Genomic DNA, 27,345 nt, shown 5'->3' with positions numbered 1-27,345 from the left:
TGAATAAGGAAACTATAGAACTCAATAACACAATTAATAACCTAGACTTAATTGACATATATAGAATATACCACCCAACATCAAGCAGCTACACTTTTTTCTCAGCAGCACATGGATCCTTCTCAAAAATAGATCATATATTATGTCACAGGGCAACTCTTGGACAATATAAAGGAGTAGAGATAATACCATGCATCTTATCTGATCATAATGGAATGAAACTGAAAATCAATGATAAAAGAAGGAAGGAAAAATCATGCATCACTTGGAGAATGAACAATAGGTTACTGAATGATCAATGGGTTCTACAAGAAATCAAGGAGGAAATTAAAAAATTCTTAGAGATAAATGAAAACACAGATACAACATATCGGAATCTATGGGACACACTGAAAGCAGTTCTAAGAGGAAAATTCATTGCTTGGAGTTCATTCCTTAAAAAGAAAAAACCAACAAATAAATGATCTCATACTTCATCTCAAAATCCTAGAAAAAGAAGAGCAAAACAACAGCAAAAGAAGTAGAAGGCAAGAAATAATTAAAATCAGAGCTGAAATTAATGAAATCGAAACAAAAGAAACAATTGAAAAAATTGACAAAACTAAAAGTTGGTTCTTTGAAAAAATAAATAAAATTGACAGACCCTTAGCCATGCTAACGAAGAGAAAAAGAGAGAGAACTCAAATTACTAGCATATGGGATGAAAAAGGCAACATCACAACAGACACTTCAGAAATACAGAAGATAATCAGAAATTATTTTGAATCCTTATACTCCAATAAAATAGAAGATAGTGAAGGCATCGATAAATTTCTTAAGTCATATGATCTGCCCAGATTGAGTCAGGAGGATATAGACAACCTAAACAGACCAATATCAATTGAGGAAATAGAAGAAACCATCAAAAGACTACCAACTAAGAAAAGCCCAGGACCGGATGGGTATACATCAGAGTTTTACAAAACGTTTAAAGAGGATCTAATACCAATATTTTTCAAGCTATTTCAGGAAATAGAAAAAGAGGGAGAACTTCGAAATTGATTCTACAAGGCCAACATCACCCTGATTCCTAAACCAGACAAAGACACTTCAAAGAAAGAAAACTATAGACCAATATCTCTAATGAACCTAGATGCAAAAATCCTCAATAAAATTCTGGCGAATCGGATTCAAAAACATATAAAAAAAAATGTGCACCATGATCAAGTAGGATTCATCCCTGGGATCCAAGGCTGGTTCAATATACGGAAATCAATAAATGTTATTCACCACATCGATAGACTTAAAAATAAGAACCATATGATCATCCCGATAGATGCAGAAAAAGCATTTGACAATGTACAGCATCCCTTTATGTTCAAAACTCTAGAAAAATTAGGGATAACAGGAACATACCTCAACATTGTAAAAGCAATCTATGCTAAGCCTCAGGCTAGCATCATTCTGAATGGAGAAAAATTGAAGGCATTCCCTCTAAAATCTGGAGCAAGACAGGGATGCCCTCTATCACCACTTCTGTTCAACATAGTTCTTGAAACACTGGCCAGAGCAATTAGACAGACGAAAGAAATTAAAGGCATAAAAATAGGAAAAGAACTCAAATTATCACTATTTTCAGATGACATGATTCTACACCTAGCAGACCCAAAAGGGTCTACAAAGAAACTATTAGAGCTAATAAATGAATTCAGAAAGGTGGCAGGATATAAAATCAACACGCATAAATCAAAGGCATTCCTGTATATCAGCGACAAATCCTCTGAAATGGAAATGAGGACAACCACCCCATTCACAATATCCTCAAAAAAATAAAATAAAATACTTGGGAATCAACCTAACAAAAGAGGTAAAAGACTTATACAATGAAAACTACAGAACCCTAAAGAGAGAGATAGAAGAAGATCTTAGAAGATGGAAAAATGTACCTTGTTCATGGATAGGCAGAACTAACATCATCAAAATGGCGATATTACCAAATGTTCTCTATAGGTTTAATGAAATGCCAATCAAAATCCCAAGGGCATTTCTTCTAGAAATAGATAAAGCAATTATGAAATTCATATGGAAAAATAAAAGACCCAGAATAGCAAAAACAATGCTAAGCAGGAAGTGTGAATCAGGCAGTATAGTGATACGAGACTTCAAACTATACTACAGAGCAATAGTAACAAAAACAGCATGGTACTGGTACCAAAACAGGTGGGTGGACCAATGGTACAGAATAGAGGACACAGAAACCAATCCACAAAACTACAACTATCTTATATTTGATAAAGGGGCTAAAAGCATGCAATGGAGGAAGGATAGCATCTTCAACAAATGGTGCTGGGAAAACTGGAAATCCATATGCAACAAAATGAAACTGAATCCCTTTCTCTCACCATGCACAAAAGTTAACTCAAAATGCATCAAGGAGCTTGATATCAAATCAGAGACACGGCATCTGACAGAAGAGAAAGTTGGCTCCAATCTACATATTGTGGGGTCCGGCTCCAAATTCCTTAATAGGACACCCATAGCACAAGAGTTAATAACTAGAATCAACAAATGGGACTTACCCAAACTAAAGAGTTGTTTCTCAGCAAAAGAAACAATAAGAGAGGTAAATAGGGAGCCTACATCCTGGGAACAAATCTTTACTCCTCACACTTCAGATAGAGCCCTAATATCCAGAGTATACAAAGAACTCAAAAAATTTGACAATAAGATAACAAATAACCCAATCAACAAATGGGCCAAGGACCTGAACAGACACTTCTCAGAGGAGGACATACAATCAATCAATAAGTACATGAAAAAATGCTCACCATCGCTAGCAGTCAGAGAAATGCAAATCAAAACCACCCTAAGATACCATCTCACCCCAGTAAGATTGGCAGCCATTAGGAAGTCAAACAACAAGTGCTGGCGAGGATGTGGGGAAAAGGGTACACTTGTACATTGCTGGTGGGACTGCAAATTGGTGCGGCCAATTTGGAAAGCAGTATGGAGATTTCTTGGAAAGCTGGGAATGGAACCACCATTTGACCCAGCTATTCACCTTCTCTAAAGACCTAAAAAGAGGATACTACAGGGACACTGCTACATCGATGTTCATAGCAGCACAATTCACAATAGCATAACTGTGGAACCAACTTATATGCCCTTCAATAGACGAATGGATAAAAATAATGTGGCATGTATACACAATGGAGTATTACTCTGCATTAAAAAATGACAAAATCATAGAATTTGCAGGGAAATGGATGGCATTAGAGCAGATTTTGCTAAGTGAAGCTAGCCAATCCCTAAAAAACAAATGCCTTTGATATAAGGAGAGCAACTAAGAACAGAGTAGGGACGAAGAGCATGAGAAGAAGATTAACATTAAACAGGGATGAGAGGTGGGAGGGAAAGGGAGGGAGAAGGGAAATTGCATGGAAATGGAAGGAGACCCTTAGGGGTATACAAAATTACATACAAGAGGAAGTGAGGGGAAAGGCAAAAAAAATACAAGGGGGAGAAATTAATTACAGTAGAGGGGGTAGAGAGAGAAGAGGGGAGGGGAGGGGAGGGGGGATAGTAGAGGATAGGAAAGGCAGCAGAATACAACAGACACTAGTATGGCAATATGTAAATCAATGGATGTGTAACCGATGTGATTCTGCAATCTGTATATGGGGTAAAAATGGGAGTTCATAACCCACTTGAATCAAAGTGTGAAATACGATATATCAAGAACTATGTAATATTTTGAACAACCAACAATAAAAATTAAAAAAAAAAAAGAAATATAAAATACAAAAGCGAGCCAGGCATGGCAGTGCACTCACACCTGTAATCCCAGAGGCTCAAGACCAGCCTTAGCAGTTTAACAAGGCCCTACGCAACTTAATGAGAACCTGTCTCAAAATAAAAAAAACTTTAAAAAATGACTGAGGATGTAGCTCAGTGGTAAAGTGCTCCTGGGTTAAATCTCCAGTACCAAAATTAATAAACAAAGAAAACAAAAAGAGCATAAAAAAGCTTAATAAACTATAAAATGTCTTCATGGTATAAAAGATTTCGGAAAAAAGCCTTCCAGAATTTTTTCTTGTTTTCAAGAAGATTTTGCTCTATTGTTTCTTTGATAACAATAGATTATGCTGGGAAATCAGGGTAGGATTTGTTCACCTGACCTAACTGTGGCATAAGATCTTACAAAACAAGAATCTGTTACAGAGCACAAGGATCTGTAAGAAATCCTGGTCAATTTTATGGTTCTGTACTAATAAATGATAGAACTAGAGTATGTATGAATTTATAACTTCTTAGATTCACTTTGTACTGTGGTTACTTTAAAAATACCGGTGAGAACATTTATAATTTGTTACTTTTCGCTAAAATCTAAGGGACATACTGTGCACCTTCAAGATCTATGGGACACTTTTTTGCCCTGTGTCCTATCTTCTGTAGCAGTATACCACTTCTTCAGAGAATGGATTAGAAAGACATTTAAGCTTATTATATAGAAAGGTGTCATACCCTCACATCGAGGTACATAAGGAGAAAAATTCAAGAATTATAAATTCTTAGAAAACATAAAAGGTCCTTTGGGCACTGGCAAGGAAAATGTCAACAAGTCAAAAGATACTAGATAGCTATTGACCAGTTTCAGGAAGGCAAAGCTGCAAGCCAAGATGGAATAATGCTTTCCCACCATGTGTCTAAGGCTGCAAATGACACTAATCCTTTTTAATGGTCATAAAAGCTGACAACTTACTCAGCCTTAGAACTGAAGGCACAAAATCATCTCAGGGAATGACTCACCATAAACAGGTCACGAGCACCAATGTCAACAGCTAGGAGAAATGCCTTTTCAAATCTCTGGTACCTATGAGGAAGAAAAGAAAGGTATCTTAGTTGTGGAAAAAAAAATATAAAAGGAGAGAACTGTTTGTTTAATGTATTTATTCAGTATTGTTTTGATTCTTTATGGTGGAAAAAATATTTTCAAAGAGAAGGGATTTGGCCTGCTAGGATCTTCCATTTATGAAATGTTATTGTACTTAGGAGGAGCTGAGACACAGAGTCTGTGGAGGCCATAGATGTAGTTTCCAAGAAACACAAATTCAAGGACACATTGCTAAATATGGGAAATGACAGCTTGGAAAATACGTTTTCATAATTTTTAAAAAATATTTTATTTTTTAGTTGTATTTGGACACAATACCTTATTTTATTTATTTTTATGTGGTGCTGAGGATTGAACCCAGGGTCCTGCACATGCTAGATGAGCGCTCTACTGCTGAGCCACAACCCCAGACCCATTTTCATAATTTTTACTTCAATGTATGTGGGCATGTGGGTGTGTGTTTTGTCACCAGGGATTGAACTCAGGGTACTTTACCACTGAGCCACATCTCTCAGCCCTTTTTTTATATTTTATTTAGAGACAGGGTCCCACTGAGTTGCTTAGGACCTCATTAAGTTGTTGAGGCTGGCTTTGAACTAGTGATCCTTCTGCCTCAGCCTCTCAAACTATGGGGATTATAGGCATGCATGCACCACTACACCTGACTTACTTCACTGTGCTGTATAAGAGAAAATTTGGGGGATATAGAGAACAAAGAAAGATAAGAGCAATTAGTCATATCATATTTTTGTGTTTTTTAAGTAAAAGTTGGGATATTAAATGTTGTTTTAGTCAAAAGCTTTATACTTGGAAAGAAATTCTAGGCTGTTATAAAATAGAACATAAATGTCTTCTGAATTTTTAAAACATATATTACTTTTCTATCCTTTTCCATAATCATACCTTTCCTGAAGTAAAATTTTGATAATTTTCTTTGTGAAAGTCTAATTCTAGGCAGATAAACAGGAGAACAACTCACAGTTTAATTATCTCCACAGAAAGTTTAAGATCTATAACAAAAATTATCTCATAAATGCATATATTGCATAGGTTTTCGGAATGAAAGGTGGTCTCTATTTTGTCCAAGTCCTAAGATTTATATATATGTAACTGTTAGTTTCTTTGACTATAGGAACAGAAGATACATAAGTTATTCTCTGTTCTCTATTATATATTGTAAAATACAGTAGTAGGAAAGATAATGAGATTTCAAATAAAAATAAGAAGTGTTGAATATTCATTATTATTAAACATATTTGTTGAATAAAATTCAATACTTATTAATATTATATATGAGCCATTAAGTCCAAAACCTGAAACAAGAGTTTTCCAAGTTATATTTGATGATCTTTCCCCATCTCCTCCTTGCTCATTCTTCCCAATACCTCCAGTATTTGCTTGAATGCTTCTCAACTGTTCAAGATCATGAGGAAATTACTTTTATTTTTGTGGATGAATAGTGTTTTACACCAGGAAGCTTACTGATTTATTATGTACTCAGGGGAGGTAAAATTTAGCAAGAAGAGGTCAAAGAATTAGCCAGCTGTGCTACTTGTTCATGCCTTCACTGCCATTTTGCATTGACCTCTACTGTAACTATTCTGGCAACAGTAATCACCCATCTTCAAATGATCAAACCTAAACATAAGTTCTGATCTTATGCGCCCTTTGGCCATATCTAATCCTATAAACTGCCCCTGTACTTCCTTGGCTTTTTCATTTCTTGGATGGAAATTTCTTAGTCTTCTTTTCTAGTTCACATTTCTATACCTCCCATTGAAATTGGTGTTCTACAGTCGTCTGTATTTCTACACACTACTCCAATCTCAATAGCCTTATTATTACTACCATGACTATGAAAACCAATTATATCAATGACTCAGAACTCTTATCTCTAGGATCCATCTCTTTCTTGAGCTCCACACCCTTTGTTTTCATGCACCCTCTTTATTTTTATGATATAACATCTATATAAAATTATGCTCTTAGTGAATCTTTATATATAATACAGTATTTTAAACAATAGAAACAATGCTGTATATCAGGTCTCTAGGACTTAGTCATCCTGCACATAGTAAATTTTATACTTTTTGATGCATTCCCTACTCTTCACCCCTAGGCCCAGCAGCAATCATTCTACTCCATGCTTCTATGAGTTTGACTATAGATTACTTATGTAAGTAGAATGATATGTAGTACTGGTCCTATTGTATGGCTTACTTTACATAGCATAACACCCTCTAGATTCATCCATGTTGTCAAAAGAAGGATCTCGATATATCTTTCCCTTTCTCTCCCCCAAACCTCGCCCCCCCAAAGGTAAATGACATTCCATTGTCAGTAAATACCACACTTTCGTTGGCAAGTAAATCAGTTTTATTGATTATACTGCAATGTAATGAATGATGAAGATCACATTGGAACTTCAGAAGTATTTGATTTTTATCTTATTTAATTCTCTTAAGAAATTTGACTAATCTTCATGGAACTTCCTAATTCGCTTTGTAAATGAGCCTGGTACTGCGAATTTTAGAGATATTCATATGTTGTTTCTGTTCCAGTGTTTTTCAAAATTTTTGTTTCATTGTTTCCTTCTTTCCCCAAGGACCTTTCTCTTTAAAAAATAATTTTTTAAAAATATGAACTCTCCAACTTTTCAAATGTTGGCTAATAAAACAGTTTTGGTACCCTTTGACCAACATCATTTTCCCCTACTTTTTGGCCCCTGGTGACAATCATTCTACTCTTTATTGATTTTTTTGGTTTCACAGGTAGGTGAGATCATACTCTTTCTGTGTCTCACTTATTTCACTTAGCATAATGCTCTACAAGTTCATCCATGTTGCAAATGGCAAGCTTGTTTTCTTATTAAAGGCCGAATGATACTACATATTTTACAAATTTTCCTTATTCATTCATTATCAATTAGATTGTTTTCCCATTCTGGCTATAATAATGTCTTTTCAAGATAGTGATTTCCTTTGGACTTATATCCAGAAGTACAATACTGGAATATAAGGTAGTTTTATTTCTAATTTTTCAAAGAACTATCATATATTTTTCTACACTGGCTACAATAATTTACATTCCCACATGAAATGTACTTTTCTAAATTCTTGCCAACTCCTGTTATTGTTTGAGTTTTTGATAAGAGACCTCCTAATAGGCTTGAGGCAATATCTCACTGTGGTTTCAATTTGCCTTTCCCTAATGATTAGTGATATTAAGCACCCTTTCAAATACCTGTTGGCTATTTGTATATCTTCTTTGGAAGAATGTCTATTCAAGTCATTTGTCCATTATTTTTTTCTTGGTGGGACTATTGGGTTATAATGAGTTCTATTTATATTTTGGATATTAACCCCTTATAAAATATAATGGTTTGCAAATATTTTCTCCATTTAATAAGCTGCCTTCTCATTTTGTTGGCTATTTACATTGCAGTACAAAAACTTTTTGTTTTGATGTAGTCCCATTTAATTTTTTTTACTTTTGTTTCCTGTTCTTTGATGTCAAATCTATTGCCAAAACCAATGTCAAGGAGATTTACCTATTGGCTGTATTCTAGAGTTTGACAGTATCAGGTTTTATATCTAAGTCTTTAACCCAGTTTGAGTTGACTTTTTTGTACAGTATAAGAATCCAACTTCATTCTCTTGTATGGGGACATCCAGTTTCCCCAATATTTACTATAGAGACTATCCTTTCCCAATTATGTATTCTGGGCATCTTTATTGAAAATTAGTTGATTGTGTATGTATGTGTGGATTTACTTCTGGGCTTTCAATTCTGACCTATAGGTTCATGTGTCTGTTTTTATACCAGTATCATTCTATTTTTATTATTTTGCCTTTGTAATATAATTTAAAACCAGCAAGTAAGATGCCTCTAGCTTGTTTTCTTTTTCAAGGTGGCTTTAGCCATTTGGAATCTTTCTGGTTTCACAAGAAATTTTAGGATTATTTTTGTTGTTGTTGTTGCTGTGAAAAATGCTATTAAGTTTTTAATAGGGATTACACTGAATGTCTCTATCTGTTGTTAACCTAACCTTGCACATAGCTAGACAAGTACTTTACCTCTGAACTATACCCCTAGGCTCTTTCAAAATGATGAAATGTTTTTGCCTTGAAGCTTAGAGGATACTTTATCTTGAAAGTCTATTTTACTAGGATATTTTCTGGAACTGTGGGCTCTTTGAATATGTAAATTTAAGTCATTTATTCCAGGAAAGATATATCGAATGCTTTTACCACCTATAGAGGTACAATTTATTTACAATAAGATTCATTCATTTTAAGTAACTAGTCCAAGGAGTTTAAACAAATGTTTATTGGAACATTACCCTAACCATAATCAAGATACATAAGTATTTTCCATCACCTCCCAAAGCTTCTATGTTCCTTTTATATGCAGCTGACAGCTGGACAATGGTGATCATAAGAATGCATTTCTCAGATTACTAACTTCAGGGAACAAAGCAGTCCAATGGCCCTCACATTTGTGATCTGAAATTCACTTCTACATCTGCATTGAGGATATATTTCCCACATAGGCTGCTTCCAGCCAGTGAATGGAGGAGTAAAAATTCTAAGGCAGTTCCATTCCTGTAAAACACAGAACTGTCTCATCATTGTTCTCAGCCCAGCCTTGTGGATAGTTTATTATTCACCTAAAGATTTAAGGTGATACATATAGATTTCTGGAGTTGTTTCTCTGCATAATACCTCCAGTACACAAACCCACAAATTTCAGCTGCCACAGCTTCCCCGAACTCTGACTAACTTAACAAATTGATCTCTCTGTGTGAGTTCCCTTTCCTTGTTGTCTAGTCTAAAAAGTACCTTCCATCAGAAAACTGGAAGATTAAAGGTCGAGTTCTTTTGTTTTTCACTCTCAGGTATCAGAATCCAATTAAGGATTAGATATTTGGTATCCCCCAAAACATCATGTGTAAGACAACTCAAAAGTTTTCAGAGATGAAATGATTAGATTATGAGAAGCATAACCTAATTAGTGGACTAATCTACTGATATATGCTAATTGGGCAGTAACTGTAAGTAAACAATAAGGGTGTGGCTGGAGGAAGTATATCACTGGGGGTTTGCTTTTGGGGTTTATACTTTGTCCATGGTGAGTCAAGCTAAATAAGTCAGCCAATAATAAATAAGTCAGCCAACCTCTGAAACCATGAGCCAAAATAACCTTTTTCTTCTGTAGGTTGTCTTATCAGGTCTTTTGGTCACAGTAACAAATCCTGTACTGCTAAAAACAAATCCTGTACTGCCAATCATTTAATCTCTAAAAATAAATTACAAATGCATTTTTCCCAGTTCAGTAGTTGTCTATGACAGTATGTTCAATCTGTTACAAGCTAATCAACCTAGCTGATAGCAGGAAGTTTCAGAAATAATATATTCAACAAATATAAATATACTTGGGAGTATCAATAGAGTAGTTAACATTTATTGAGATTTTCTCTATACTGTATACTAATCAGAGTACTTTACAAATATTAAGTCACAACATATATTATCTTCACAACAACCTAATACCCTATTCAACTGATGAGAAAACTCAAATTTAGAGTAATGGCTGCCAGATGAAATACAGAATATCCAATTAAATTTGTGTTTCAAATAAGTAATTATTTTTAGTATAAGCATATCATATGCAATGTTTGTGACATATTTACACTAAATAATTGTCATCTGAAATTCAAATTTGTGTGTGTGTATGTATATGTGTGTGTGTGTGTGTTTGTGTGTGTGTGTGTGTATATTTTTTTTGGTGGTGGTGGTGAGGGGGGATTGAACCCAGGGCTTTGTGCGTGAGAGGCAAGCACTCTACCAACTGAGCTGTATCACCAGCTCATTATCTCATATTTTTGCTAATTCTGGCAATCTTAAACTTGCCCAAGGTCCTATAGCTACCCACTTCTATAGAAGGACTTGGAAACTAGCAATCGGATCCCAAACTCAACCCTTTACCATACTGGTGCTCTATCATTAGAAAAGATTAACTACTTGCTGTAGGCTTACAGATCTTTCTTCAAATCAGGTGCCTGTTTTTTGGGTTTTCTAAATTCAGGATTAGAAATGCCATGCTGCAGTCATTAAAAAGGAATGATCAGGTGACTCCCATGTGTGGCTGTTATACCAGAGAGGAGGGGAGTGAGCAAGATCACCCACAGTAATATTAGCAATATTATTTTGGACCCTTCCTGTTTTAAAATTAATATCAAAAGTTACCATCAGCCAGACTATTGGCTGTAACTATACTTACTTTCATAGGGTACTTTCAGAATACCTCTAATACTTGAGATCCTGTGTTGGGACTAAACCGGAGGAAAAACCAATGACATAAGTCTTTGACCATAAGCAACTCATAATCCATAGAAGAGACAGTTATAATACTATAATTTAAGGTTGGTGAATATTCCATATGTAAAACAGAAATAATATTAGAGGCTTAAATAACTCAAACTCAGTTCTGCTTGATTCCAGAGTATGGGCTTTTCGAAAACAATTGCATGTTTCCTACAGAAAACTAGACTAAGCCTCAAATGATAACTGCTGTAGCAAAGCTGTTAACTGAGTTAGGGAAATATTCAGAACTAGTAATACTTAATAGAGGGATTATGCATGATAATTACTGCTGATAACTGATTATTAATTGTTGATGTTATTTTTATTAAAGTTATTATTTTAAAAATATTTTTAGTTATAGATGGACACAGTACCTTTATTTTGTTTATTTAGTTTTTTATGTGGTGCTGGGGATTGAACCCAATGTTTCATGCATGCTAGGCAAGCACTCTACCACTGAGCCACAACCCCAGCCCTAAAGCTATTATTTTTAAGATCTTCTGATGAGTAAACTGGTAACCGCATGATCTTATCATGATAACATAGTGGTAAAAGACATTCAGACAAATGTAACTGCATTTAAATGGGTATTGATGTTAATAGTCATATCGCAACATACTAACATAGTTATGTAAAAACAATACTGTTGAAGAATAATTCTATGGCAATAAATCAGTTCAAACTAAACTGAAATACAAAAACCCATTCTAATTAGCAACAGGTGTATTTAAAAATAAGAATACAAGTGAAAAGATAGGGCCTGACGAAGGAGAAGTTCAACGGTACCGATTCATCAAGGATACTCCAAAGAAAATTATTCATCCAGGATATCTGAATTACATGTGTGTGAACCTATTCTAACTCTACTGATACTGAGACTTTCCATTAAAGTTGACTTAATGAAATAGCAGTAAAAACTATGGCACTGAAATCATGCTGAGAGACTGAGATGTCTATGAAAGAACTGAGAAATATTTCTTGGTGCCACTTCCTGGAAACTACAGAGTTTACCTCTAGCTTTTTGTTGAATATAGAGGAGAAATCTGTATACCTGTATATTGGGTATAGGGATAAAAATTTGTAATTAATAATGTGTTAAAAATCTGCACGTGGGCTGGGGTTGTGGCTCAGTGGTAGATCATTTGCCTCACATGTGTGAGGCACTAGGTTTGATTCTCAGTACCACATATAAATGAATAAAAGAAAGGTCCATCAACAACTAAAAAAAAAATCTACACATGCTAGGTGTGGTGGCATAACCCTGTAATCCCAGAAAATTGAGAAGTTGAAGCAGGAAGATTACAAAATTGAGAGCTAGAGATGTGGAACAGTACTGCAATTTGCCATTCCTAGTCCTGAAAAATTAATAAGTAAATAAATAGAAAAATTTACATGAATTAGTTATTTATGTTAAATTTTACCTGTGAAGTATAAAGAGCAATAGTCATCTAGTTCAAAGTTTATTTATTCTAGAGTCATTACTTTATTAGAAGTGCCTGATACTTTGCTGGAAATCATAACAGGGTTTTATGCAGAGTAAACATGTCAAAACTAAAATAATTTAGATGTTATTTTAAATGTATACAAACGCAATTTTATTACTTCTATCACAAAATACTAAAATTTATTTTCCTATAATTATTTTAGTTAATGTGAAAACCAACTAAAATTTCCCTCTAACTTGTATTGTTTCAGTTTAACCCTTGGATAGAACTGTTTTCTGTCCCAGACAATCTCTTTCTATTTGAATTATTTCCAAAGAGAAACTATTTCTGATTAATTATTACAGCACAAAATTAAAACATTATGCAAAAAATGAAGTTTTTATTATCATTTTTCATTAATGAATACTAAGTGGTAGTTATAATCCATAAGAAAGAAAACCCTAAATTGGTTTCTTTTCTTTCTTATCTCCCTTATGTAGGTTTACATACCTTTTAGTAAAAGAACACATTTGAAGTTTGAAGTCATTTGATTTAGGAATAAATTGTCTTATTGTCATTCTCTGAGGAGAAAAATGCACTTAGAGAAGGCTAATAAAAACTATGGCTGACAAGAACACTTGTGAACCCCTAGCTTCTCACTTCACAGCAGTGCTCATTTCTGCTTAACAAGAAAATAACAAGATCATTCCAGTTTAGTAGGCTCTCCTGGATCAGATATTCAGGGCATAGGCCACATTCAAGCCTTCTTTTCCAATGTCTAAAATGGAGAAAGTTACAAGTAGAGTATCTTCTCCCCTTACACTGTGTTTCTCTTCTGCACCTCTGGTCTCTTAACAGCTGTATCTGAGCCCCCAGTCCTTGGTCCCTGATAGATGTGGGTTTAAGGCTTTTACCATGAGCAGCTGAGAGATTACTGTGCATCTGCTTTCAAGTTTTAGCCCCATCTCTGTAGAGCACAGTACAGAGTGCGTTAAAGAGAAGGGATTGTGGTGCAAAGGGTATAACTCTGCCTGCCTGCTCCATTTTGACCCTAAATTGAATCCCTGTTGTGTGCAAGCACTTATATAAGACTTTGGAGATCTTCTAGCAATTTGCAGGCATTTTTATGGCACACACAAGTTACAAGCTTCCATGATACCTGCATAAATACAAAGGACCAATTTATATATGTTTTTAGACCTGTCTCCCTCCTCTGCTCTCCAGCCTGAAATCTGTTTAAATAATAAAATATTGTTTTGAAACAATAGCAATTCCTAAGTATCTGTGTCTGTATCATTTAAAAAGATCTTAAAACAGTATTAGGTATTTAACACTTTCAGTGTTTCCTATTTTTTATGTAAAGGATGAGAAAATACAATTTCTTCTCCCAACCAACTTTATGGAGTACCATGATAATTAGGTTAATATATAACAATAAACATGCTTCAAAAATCAATGTGAAACTATTTTCTATGTTCAATGCTGATATCTTTTAATATTACAAGTTGATAGTATGACTAAAGATAAACTGAACAGATGTTTAATTATATCATCTGATAAATAAATTCAGAGAATCATAGAAAGTTGTACTTGAAAAGACAGCAGCTGGAAGTCTGAACACAGTTCAATGTTTTTGATTTAATCTGGGTTCAAAAGCTAAGAGAAGAGGAGCCTGGAGCCAGGGTCTCCTATGGTGAAAAGAAGGTGTTGAGCACATGACCTCTGTGTGCCAGACTCTTTCTTTAGCCTCCCACAAGTCTAGGGAGACACATAAAGGGATGACACATTCTGTAGCTTCAGGGTGCAAGCTGTGTCTTGAAAGCTGATATTCATTCTCCACAAATAAGATAAATCTGACATGAATTTGGTGACTCCTGCTATGTCCTAATTGGCATGAAATAATGATTATACTAATGAGAAACTTGTAATCTTCTAGCCCTTTTTAATGAAAACTACTAAAATATAATAGTTGTATTTCCATTTATGTATTATTTCAGTCCTGTTCCTAAATTCCATAGTTTTTTTTTTATTTATCAATCACAGCTTTTATTTGTAGAACATCTTAATACAAAATACTTTCTAGTAATTGTCTTATTAGATACAACACTCTGGAGAGATAGGAGGGCAGGTGATTTGATTTCCCAATATATAGTCAAAGAGTTTGTTAAAAACTCTTGTTTTTGGTAGAACTGAGATTGAAAACAATATTCCTTGACTCCAGTGCTCTTTCAGCTCCACCATTAATAGTTTAGGTGCAATTTAAAAGAAGTCAAATTCTTTACTTCACAATAAAATAACTCATTTTTTATACCTTTATTTTATTTATTTAGTTTTATGTGGTGCTGAGGATCGAACCCAGCACCTCACACGTGCTAGGCAAGTGCTTCACTGCTGAGCCACAATCCCCAGCCCAAATACAACTCATTTTTAAATTCCAGGAACTTCTACGTAGACAACCCAATCTCCACTGATCATCAGTCCTGGAGACAGACACTTTCTAGTCCCTGGCAAAAGCCCTTATTCCTAACGTTGTAGTCAGGCTTGACATATTTCTTTTCTTTTCTTTTCCTGAAGGCACTTTTCCCCATTCTCCGTTCTTCCTATTTTTTTTTTCTATGCCTATATCTTTCCCCTGTTCTAACATCTTTCCTTTCCCTCTCTTCCCCTTTTCCACTTCCTCTCTTCCTTCTCTCTTTTTCTTCCTTCTCTCTCCCCTTCCCTCTTATGTTCATATCTCTATACTACCTCTCCCTCCCTCTAGTATTTACCCGGTGTTTGAGTCTTGGCAATCATTCTGGTTCCTACAATTACATTTAAACAGCCACAACAGTACCAAATAGTCTTGCAAAATTCCTCTTGCTTATGAAATAAAAACTTGCATTTCCAAGGCAAATACATTAACTTTTAAAATGTAATGTTCTAACAATCCAATCAGAAAGTAGGCAAATGTAAAGAAATCAAAAGGAGACAGAAGCAAGTGCAAAGGCAGAATAGCCAAATGGCAAAGCCAGTAGCTCCGCAGAGCAGCCATTTTATTTATACCAACAGGTTACATTTGGTCACTGGCCTTAGTAGTACATTACTGTTTATTATATCACTAAGTAGGTTACAGCAGGTTACAATGTAAGATGTTTTTGTTTATGGTTAGATATGTGCTCCAGCCAAGCATTCACTGGTTATCTTAAGAATACCTAGGAAGCAGAATATTCCAGCCATGGGAAACAGGGCCCCTGTTATTCCCTGGGAGTTTGCTCACCAGAGAAACACTGTCCGTACATTCCCATGGTCAGAACCCTGACCGGCAAAGAACAATGAAAAGATATTTACACCAGAAAGTATATGGATGGAAAATAAAAACATGAAAGGATGCTCAATATCATTAGCCATCATGAAAATGTAAATTAAAACTCCAATGAGTTATAACCAACATGGATTATAATAATTAAACTAAAAAATTATGACACTGTTGGCAAGAAGAAACCAGATCTCTCATACACTGCGGGAATGAAGTTAGTGTCATTTTGGAAAACATAGTATAACAGTTCCCCCGGCCCCACCAACCCAGTACTGGGAATGAACCCATGGGCACTCTACCACTGAGCTACATTTTCAGCCCTTTTTATTTTTTTGAGACAGGGTCACACTAAATTACTCAGGCTGGCCTCAAATTTGCAATCCTCCTGCCTCAGGCTCCCAAGTTGCTGAGATCAGAAGAGTGTGTCACCACACCCATTGGCAGTTGTCTTATACAACTAAGCACATATGACCTACCACACAACTTAGGAATCACACTCCTGGGATTTATCCTAGAGAAATGAAAATTCACATCCATACAAAAACCTAAACACAAATGTTCAAGGAAACTTTGCTGTAACAGCCCCAAACTTGAAACACTCAAAACATCCCTTGATAAGAGAATTCCATGGTTTTAAAAAAAAATTCACTTTATAAAATAACATTTCTCAGGAGAGTCAGATTGGCAGCTTTTATGTCAAAAAGCAACATTCATTAAGACATTTCTAAAAAATCCTTCCCCCAAACAATGCAAAATAAAACAAATCTCAGCTTTGAATAAGTTGATAGGTCAAATAATGGAATCTATGTTTTGACCTAACTTTAGTGATGCACTTGCTTTTCAGAGAAATTTCAGAGAAAGTCTTCATTGCCGATGACACTAGAGAATGTTTTTCTATCAAACAAAAGCTAATCAAGAAAATTACTTTACTCCCATAAACCCCTGTTGACTTTCATTTTTTAAAATTGTCTAAATTCTTTCCATTTTTTCCAACATGAAAAAGTCTTAAATTGCCACCATACCTTATTCTAAATATTCAGTTTTAGCAGAGGTTTCCCTTCGATGTCTATATCCAGTGAGTAACCTCCAGTATTATCTCCTCCCAAGGAAAACCTTCCCGTTATACTAACCTCTCACTACTTAGCTGCTTCTCAATAGCCTGTGTTTATCTCTGAATACAGGCACGTGGCTCGTTCTAGCAAAGTGCTTCGGGTTAAAAGCAGATGTTAATTAAAAAATGCTGATAACAGCCCATGGCACCTGTTGTTTCTCTTCTTTTGCTCAAGCTCCAGTATGCTAAATTCTATTCTTTATTTCAATAATTCTCTGCACCTTTTCTTCCATTCCAGCTATAGGTCTTTCACTGTGGTGATCATTTAAACTTAACAGGAAAGGCATGTTTTATTGAGCAAAACTATCAGGTTGATTACACACAGTCAGCTCAGGCAGCCCAAAGTCACTGTTCTGATTAAGAATGAACTACTTTTTCTCCCCTCCACCCGCCCCCCCCCATTTCTGGGGAATTGAATTCGGGGCTCTCTGCCACTGAGCTACATTCCCAATCCTTTTTATTTTTTTATTCGGAGATAAGGTCCAAGATGCTGAGAATGGCCTCAAATTTGCAATCCTCCTGCCTCAGCCTCCAAAGTTGCTGGGATGACAGAATGCAATCCTGCACCCAGCAAATACTTGATTTTTTACCACATATTATTTTCCAGGTACTATAAAAATATTCAGTTTTTTAACTACTTACATCACTCTCAAATAGTATTCTCTGACTTCCTGTTTTTAAAGTGAATGATAATTTGTATAGCTGTTTAGCACTAGTTACTGCGATGCCTAAGTTTTTATAATTCAGTCTCCATTTCTGAGAAGTATTTGGTTTAAATTCATTGTTGAGCAATCTTTTCCTGAAGGGCTCACAGATGCTTCATTGAAGACTTTGATATTTGGGAATATTTGCTTGTTGACTCTCATCTTGACAAAAATCTTCACTAAGAATAATATTTTTGAGCCACAATGCAAAATTCTTTTCTATATTTCATGGACCTTTTTTGGCATTATATATTTGAATATATCTTCTATTTCCTTTATCCAATGTTGAATCATCAGTCTTTTATATCTAACACATATTTCTACTTGCCTACTTGCAAATTAACTCAAGTCTGTCCTGATTTTCAGGGATGTCTGTCTACTCTGTTTTATGCTGTTTCTATTGTATTGAATTGGAGTGTTTAGACCACTTTATATAACATGATTATTAAGTTTGGGTTTAAATTTACAACCTTACTGTTTTCTTTTTAGTTATACATGGACACAATATCTTTGTTTATTTATTTTTATGTGGTGCTGAAGATAAAACCCAGGGTCTCACACATGCAAGGTGAGCACTCTACCTCTGAGCCACAACCCCAGCCCAAACTTACTGTTTTCTATTATTCCATTTATTCTTCATTTATTCTCCATTTGTCTGAACTTTGGATCAAGTATTTTTAATGATTTCATTCTGTCTCCTTGATCATTATCAAGATGTTTTTTCCTCTTATATTTCAAGAATGAACCTAAAGGATTTTTTGTTGTTGTGGTGGTGGTGGTGCTGGGGATTGAATCTAGGGCCTTATACATTTGAGGCAAGCACTCTACCAACTGAATATATCCCCAGCTCAAGCCTAAGGTTTTAAATGCAAGAATAATGGTTTCAAAAAATTACTGCTCAAGACATAAGAAACATCAAAGTTGAGACTGATTTACATCTACAAAACAGTAATGTCCTTATTTTAAAGTAAGCAACTTGACATAGCATGCAATTTTGCATCATGTTACTGTTTACAACTACTTCCGTAGTTGTGGTTATAGTATTACCTTCTAACAATATAATGATTTCTTATTAGAAAATCTATTAATAAAGTGGGCTATCCTTATAGAAAAGGAAAACGAACTATATATAATCATACTTAAAGATCCTCAAAAAGCATTCTAAAAGATTCAAAATATGTTTCAAATACTTAGTAATTAGGAAGACACAAATATATATTTCAAAACAGTATTGTGCTAAATTGGGAAAGAGTAGTGGCATTTTCACTGATGTCACAAATGAGACAAAGTTATCTTACCATTATTCTTTTTTTTTTTTTTAAAGAGAGCGTGCGAGAGAGATAGAGAGAATTTTTTTAATATTTATTTTTTAGTTTTCGGCGGACACAACATCTTTGTTTTTTGTATGTGGTGCTGAGGATTGAACCCTGGATGCACGCATGCCAGGGAAGTGCACTACCTCTTGAGCCACATCCCCAGCCCACCATTATTCTTTTTTAAAAAAAAATATTTATTTATTTTAGTTTGTTTTTGGCGGATACAACATCTTTGTCCAGGAGAGCGAACTACTTCTTGAGCTACATCCCCAGCCCACCATTATTCTTTACTAGACAAAAATTATGCCATGTGGAAGTAAGGGGGGAAATGATGACTATTTGTAGACAATATAATATTCACCTTGAAAGGCTAAAATTATGACCTGCAAAACTGTTAGAAATAATTTTTAAATTTTTAAAAAAGTAATACAGTACAAAGTTAATATACAAACATAAGTAGTTTCTTATATACCAGGAACTAACACTTATGACATTGAAAAGAAGTCCCAGCCAAAAAAAAAACGGGGCCGGGGTTGTGGTTCACTGATAGAGTGCATGCCTAGCACAAGTGAGGCACTGGGATTCAATCCCCAGCACCACATGAAATTAAACAAGCAAAATAAAGGTATTGTGTCCATCTACAACTAAAAAGAAACAATAAAAAAAAAATTTAAAAAAATATTCAGGGAAAACTAAACAAGAAACATGCACAAAAAAAATATTTAGTGAAGGGCTGGGGCTGTGATGGGCACTTGTCTAGCACAGGGTTCAATCCTCAGCCCCACATAAAAAATAAAAAAAATTTTAAAAGGTATTATGTCCACCTACAACAAAAAATATATGTAAAAATTAGTGATATAAAGGAAAATTTGAATAAAATGGAAAGAACTCATTTTTCAGAAGAAAGCAATATTATAAACATGTTGATTCTTCCTAAAATTATAATAAAAATCCTTAGGAAACCTCTTTTGTTTGTTTAGGCCCTAGAATTCTTATGAAAAATTAAAAACTTATTACAAAGTAGAAACATCTTCAAGAGTTCTTTGTATCATATACAAAGTTATATAATAAATGAAGCAGTATGCAGCAGGAATAATTATTAGAAATAAATACCGCTCATAACTTAAATGTCTACAGGACCAAGAAGCCAACAGAAATATATTTAACGGGCCAGGTGGTAAAAAGCAACAAGAACTGGTGGGGGTTGTGGCAAACTGGAGAACATAAGCTTGTTATAAGAAAGCACATATCCAATGAAACCCTAGATGATCACTCTAAAAAGACCAGGCACAGGATTAATGAATGATCTGGGTTTAAGAAAAATCAGAAATTATGCTTTTCTCTGATATCTCAATCTTTAAATATTGACTCAAATTCATAAAATGCACACACATGTGTCTATGTGAATGTATGCATATAGAACCTAATGGATGAGAGCTTGACTTTCTGACTGCTGCCAAAATTTGTTCTAAAATTATGAATGTGGAAAAAGTAGGCTAACTTATCAAGAGAAAATTGTGAAAATGATGTTAGGACAATGGGTCAGATAATTGGGAGAAAATAAATCTGAAGCTGAAAATATTTCGTATACTAAAATTATTTTTAGAGAGAAAAATTTAAATATACAACAACGTCATAAATATAACTGAAATAAATAAGGGCAAATAATTTTTATAATTCTGGGAAGATCTATGACAAACAAAAAAACCATAATGGAGACCACTAATATATTAATTACCCTTATAAAAAGTTCTCTTGGAACAACAACAATAACAAATCTATAATACTAGATTGAAAAACAAATAGAAAACTGGGAAAAAAGGTTGCAACACATTAAAAATATTGATACTATTAAAACTGCTTAGAAACCAATAAGAAAAAGATAAATATTCTAATGGAATGAACAGACAATTCAGAAAGAATAAAGATGATTAATAAATTTAATCATCTTTAAATACAGAAAATATCTACACATATGCACTAACAACATGTACAAGAATGCTCATAGCAATGTTATTTGCAAATAGCTCAAAACTGCAAAAGAAATGTCACACAACAGTTAAATAGATATATAAATTATAGTATATACCTACAGCATTTATCATGAAAATATAAATTCAGTAATAAATATACGCATACTTCTGCCATATGCAACAATACATACTATTTTCACAAATATAATGTTGAAAAAAAGGGCAAACACAAAAGAAAACATACAAAAGAAAACATTCATAAAAGTTCAAAAACATCAATGGCTCAGGAGGCTGATGTTTTGAGGTTGGAGAGTCCCAAGTTCAAAGCCAGCTTCAGCAATTTAGCAAAGACCAAAAGCAACTTAGCAAGACCCTCAAAATAAAAAATAAAAAGGGCTAGGGATGTGGCTCAGTGGTTAAGTACCCCTACGTTCAATCCCTGATACTTAAGAAAAAAAAAGTTCAAACATAGGTAAAACATTCTACGGTATTAGAATGCAGGGCAGTGATTACACCCAAAAAAGGAAAGAGGATAATTGGGAGGTCACAAAGGGAGAAGGGGGTTCCTTGAAGTGCTGGTAATGTTCCATTTCTTTACTGGGGCACTGGTTCAAAGGTTGTGTTTACTTTGTGATGAATATAATTTACTGAGTTAGACACTTATGATTTTTCTCACTATGTTAAGGCAATAAAAGTTTTTTAAAAAGCCATTTGGGGAAAAGAAAAACAATGAGTAAAACCAAAAATAGAAAACAAACCAATACTACATGCAATTTTACTACTCTACTAAATCTATGTCTGACAGTGTATATAAAAGCATTCTCAGCAATCACCTTTCAGCACTACATCTTTCTCTCCAGAACTATTTACTAAACTGACTGTGCTGCCTCCCATGCTCTAAGGTCAGATTCTCAAAATAATAGAAAAACATTTACTTTTTCTCTAACAGCCTAATCTTGTTTGCAAAAAACAAATACCCCACCTATATAACATTACATCACTCATTCTTCTCAATGCTCCAGTTAATAAATAACATGGTAAGAGCATGTCTATACAGTTTAGCAAAATAAATTTTACATGTTGGTCAAAGTTTGGTAAAACATTTGTAACAGGGCCACTGTGCCAGTTAAGATTAGATTAGAAAAGGGGGAATGAAAAAAAGTGAAGCAGGATAGGAATAGGAAAGACAGTAGAATAAATCAGATGTAACTTTTCTATGTTCATATATGAATACACGACCCATAAATCTCCCCACCACGAACAACCACAAGAATGAAATCCCAATTAGAATAAGTTATACTCCATGTATGTATGTCAAAATACATTCTATTGTCATGTATATCTAAAAAGAACAAATAAAAAAATATTGGGGAAAAAGCAGTACAGAAATATTATCTTGGGATGAGGTTGTAGCTCAGTGGTAGAGTGCTTGCTAGCACAAGTGAGGCACTGGGTTTGATCCTCAGCACATTAAAAAATATAAATAAAGGTTTTGTGTCCATATACAACAAAAAAATATTAAAAAAGAAATATTACCTGTTGCTAGCTGTATTAAAATAAGCATAACTATGTGTGTATATATCTGTGTGTAAAAAAGAATTTTTATAAAACTAAAATAGTAAAGCTTAAAATATAAGAAAGAATAACAAACCTATACTTTGCTGTTTCCATCAAGCCACATGATCTAAAAAATCTATGAACTTTACCATAGAGTTTCACACACAACAATGCAAGGGAGAAACAAGTTATGGTAGTGGTTGGTGTAAATGTTGAAAGTATTTTAGCCATTCTCTGAAGATAGGTCCCTTAGTAGTATTAAGTATGATAATCACAATGATAGTAATAATATATGAAAAGATAATAATATATGTAGCTCCAAATATAAGTTACAGATTAGAAGAAAATACTACAAACCACATATCTGACAAAGGATGAGTATTTATAAGTATTTATAAGGGAAACTATAAACTCAACAGTTAAAAAAATACAAATTAGAAAATGGTCAAAAGTTATTAAAATATTTCACCAAAGGACATTAATGGCAAATAATAGTATGAAAAGATGTTCAACATTATTATCCATTATATTGAGGACATTAAAGCCACAATGTAATATCATTACATATCTCTGAGAATGGCTAAATTAATTTTAAAAAATGATAGCACTAAATACTGGCACCAAACGTAGAGAAACAGAATTGTTCACATATTACTGGTGGAACCATCAAATGCAATCACTTTGGATAAATTTGGCATTTTCTTAAAAACAAAATAAAACAAACAACTAAACATGCAATTATCCTATAACCCAGCAACTGTACTCCTGGGCATTTATCCCAGAGAAATTAAAATTTATGTTCACATAAAAACCAGTATATAAATGTTTATAGCAGTGTTAGTTATAATAGGCAAAAGCTGAAAACAACCCAGATATCCTTCAGTGAGTGACTGGTTAAACTAAGAGTGGTACATTCATATCATGGAGTACTACTCAGTAATAGGAATGAACTACTGATGTACGTAACAATTTGGATCAATTTCTACAATATTAGTGCCGAGTGAAAAAAGCCAATCCTCTAAAAGGTTACATACTATTTAGTTCCATTTATATAACATTCTTAAAATGACAAATTTATAAAAATGAACAAATTGGTGGGTGCCAAGGACTTGGAAGGGGATGGAGTGGGAGGAAAGTGGGTAATTATAAAAGGGCAAATGAGAAATCCTATGGTGATAAAAATGCTCTGTATATTGACTACATTAATGTCAATCAGGTGTGTATGATATATTACTGTCATTTTGTAAGATCTTACCATTGAGGGAACTGGGTCAGGGTACTAGAATCTCTCTATTATTTCTCACATTTCCATGAGTCTATAATTTTCTCAAAATTAAGTTTAATTTTTAAAAATGATAACTGTGTTGTGTGCTTGAGGATTGCTTCTGTTAGAAAAATAACCTAGAGCCTAAGAGACAAAGTTGCCTTTTTGCATCTCTTGCCACTGCTGGAATTGTTTTTCCCTGTTATCTTTCCCTACCATTTCCCCCACTGTCACAGAATCTCAGTATTATCATATGTGGACCCCAATCCACTGCTGTGTTGGCACACCTAGGTTGGTCCCATCTCTATTGTGTTTGGTATTTCAAAAATTGCCTCCCCGATTCCTATATAATAGGAACTCCTAACTCCCAAATTCTTATTGCTAGGATCCATGAAGTACATTTACTCAACAAACTCTCATTTCTGAAGTAATTAATACAATATTATTGTTAAGTATTATATTTAAATTCAGGTTAAATTAATTAAATTTCTTAAGATAACTCAAATTCTAAGTTATAAAATTTGGAAGGCCATAAATCATTATAATATCTAATATTTTTTTCAGTCCCTAAGAACAACTTTTGCCCCTTTGAGGGCAATACTGCCCCACTGAAAATGCATTTTTAGAAGGAGATGCTTTCTTTAAAAATTAAATCAAAACCTGACCATCAAACCAGGAGGATAATCTTCTGGTTTAGGGAACTGAGGGCAGTCATGTGAGATTTCCCTATATTTTTAGGCTCTTTTCAACCCTGAATTTTCATAATATTGTTACTCAGGATCCTTTAAATAGAAGATTCAAATCTCTGTTCTCTAAGCTCAAATTTTTCTACTTATTGGGTTCTACATTTTCCAAGTCTAAGGGAACAATTATGAAATATCAGTAGTAAATTATAAAGAATGGCACACAAAACAGTTCAGTGTAGGTTCAAATAACATTTGCCACAATGTTTACCTGACTCAGTTAATAATATTCACAACCACTGTCTGATAACATACAAGGTATAAATAATATTACATTTTTTACGGTGAAACTTGATTCTGGGAGTACTAGATGAATTCAGGATCTTACATCAATTGAAGGTGCCGCTCTGCATTAAGCGGTTGCCAAAGTTGCCCAATGTCTGCCCCAGGCCATTTTCTCTTACTTTAGACTGAGTGAGCTGATAACCAGGAACTCTCAATTAGTCCTTCCATTAGGTAAAAAGAAGGGCTACCCAAAGAAAGCCAATCCTAAGAGATCAAAAGACTGTAGTTTGGGGCTGAAGTGTGGCTCAGTGGCAGAGTGCTTGCCCCTCACATGTGAGGTACTGGGTTTGAGCCTCAGCACCACATGAAAATAAATAAACAAAATAAAGATATTGTGTCCATGTATAACTAAAAAATATATATTAAAAAAAAGACTAGTTTTAGGTCCTGGTCCTAATGTACTATAAGAATAAAAAATTCTTTTTAATTTTTGAAAAAAAAAGTCAAGAAGTAAAGTTCTAAAGATCATTTGGTCCACATTTATCTATTTTTTTTTACTCTCTACAACACCATAATCAATATTAAGCATTCATTGTGCCCTTACTAATAATGTGCCAACCTATATCTTAAGTTCTAGTTACATGCATTATTACGTTAATTCTCACAATATGCTACGGTGGTAAGTATCATGATTATCCTTATTTATAAATTAAGAAATGGAAGCTAAAGGATACTAAGAATGTGCCCATGTTCAAACTTTCTTGTTATTCACTATATTAAACTGCAGTATGTAGCCCTCCTTTTACAAAGTACCTCTGGAGAAAGAATTCCTTATTTCCTGAGGAGGTTTACTTCATAGTGTGGTGGTAAAGAGAAAGGAGTTGGAGGTCAACTGGACCCACACAAGAATTCAGTTCTACCTATTGTTTATGAGCAAGTTAATTAATCTAAGTGTCCTCATCTAGAAAACAGAAATAAAAATGTCTTCATGTCTTCACACTGGGATGTGGGGATTAAATGTGATCATGCTTCTGGGGTTGGGGTTGTGGCTCAGTGGTAAAGCGCTTGCCTAGTACGTGTGAAACACTGGGTTTGATCCATAGCACCACATAAAAATAAATAAATAAAGGTATTGTGTCCATCTTCAACTAAAACAAATTTTTTTAAATGTAATCATGTTTTAAAAAGTCTTTAGCTTTAAATAATGGTACATATTAAATAGTAGCTATTCACATAATGGTACATATAGCCTCTCTCTACAAATGTACATAATAATCATTATTTTTAAAAAAGGAACTAAAATTACTGGGGACAGGGAGTATATAGGAACTTAGTACCTTCCATTCACCTTTGTTGTGAGCCTAATACTGTTCTAAAAATAAACTATAAAATAAACTATAAAACAAATAGCCAGAAAAAATGAGGGAAAAATCATACATTAAAAAAATTAAAGCCATGAGGTGCCAATTTTCTTTCAATTGTTAATGTTTTAAGAAACTGATTATTTCCATGATTGGTAGGATGAGATGAGTGATTTCACAGAATGACAACATGAAAATTTTACAATAAGTATCAAGAATCTTCAAAATGCAACAAGTTTGTGAAATATATAGAGTATATGTGCATATGTGTGTGTATATATATATTTACATGAGTGTGCATGGTATACGTATATCAACTATGTACATGAAATGTTTCTTGAAGCAATGTTTATAATACAAAAAAATGGAAATAGTTCACATCTGTTTACAGGAGGATGTAGATCTATGTTTATTAACGTGACAAGAGGGTCATGATATTTAAATTATAGGGAAGAAATCATATGTTATGTCTACAATCAGAAGCTATTTTTGTTTTGAAAAAAACTGCAGCTTTATGTTTCAAAAAATGGCAATGGCCTTGTATAGTGTGAGGATCAGGAAAACTTAAATTAATGGGAAGGCTTTGGGTTTAAACAACTTTTCTTTATAAAATCAATAACCAAAAGACAAACATGTGCCCTTGCATAGCAATAACCACATGTAATCAGAGTGCTCATTAAAGATTTTACCAAAGTAATCTTCTTTTTTTCAACCACTTCAATACTCTGAGGTCCATAAACTAGGAAGTCTGAGAAAATCTAGTATTTGTTCCTCCATCTGTCTATAATTTCGATAGAGATGATCCTCAATTTCCCAGGTACTGACCAAACTGAAGTATCTTTTTCTATAAAATGTAATGAGATAAATATAAATAAGAATCAGAATCTACAGCAAACTGAATCCTTTATTATGTGAACATACTTATGTGTGGGGAAAGAAAAGACACTGGGGGTAATTCAAAAAATATCGAATGATACTTATCCTTCTCTAGGAAGCAGATGCTTGAGGGCTATCTATAACTAGAAATAAGGTTACATCACAAATTCATAGTTTTTTGAATATAACACAGTTCTGTTAAGTTTAAATACATAATAAAACAAAGGATTATTATTTCTAATAATAAACTGTAAAAAC

General features: G+C 34.0%; 1 protein-coding gene across 5 annotated transcripts in view; it reads right to left on the bottom strand.

Moving 5' to 3' along the window:
- Nucleotides 1-27,345, bottom strand: part of Wdpcp (WD repeat containing planar cell polarity effector) — a 323,247-nt gene that overhangs the window by 136,990 nt on the left and 158,912 nt on the right. For all 5 annotated transcript variants that reach the window (XM_013357181.3, XM_078029122.1, XM_040270812.2 and 2 more), the window contains one exon: nt 4,789-4,852. In XM_013357181.3, coding sequence (XP_013212635.2) covers nt 4,789-4,852 — 64 coding nt within the window. The remainder of the gene's footprint in view (nt 1-4,788; nt 4,853-27,345) is intronic.

This window comes from Ictidomys tridecemlineatus, chromosome 12 (genome assembly GCF_052094955.1).
Source record: "Ictidomys tridecemlineatus isolate mIctTri1 chromosome 12, mIctTri1.hap1, whole genome shotgun sequence".
Taxonomy (NCBI): domain Eukaryota; kingdom Metazoa; phylum Chordata; class Mammalia; order Rodentia; family Sciuridae; genus Ictidomys; species Ictidomys tridecemlineatus.
The sequence above is the reverse complement of the archived record's forward strand: the minus strand, read 5'-3'. Positions and strand labels throughout refer to the sequence as shown.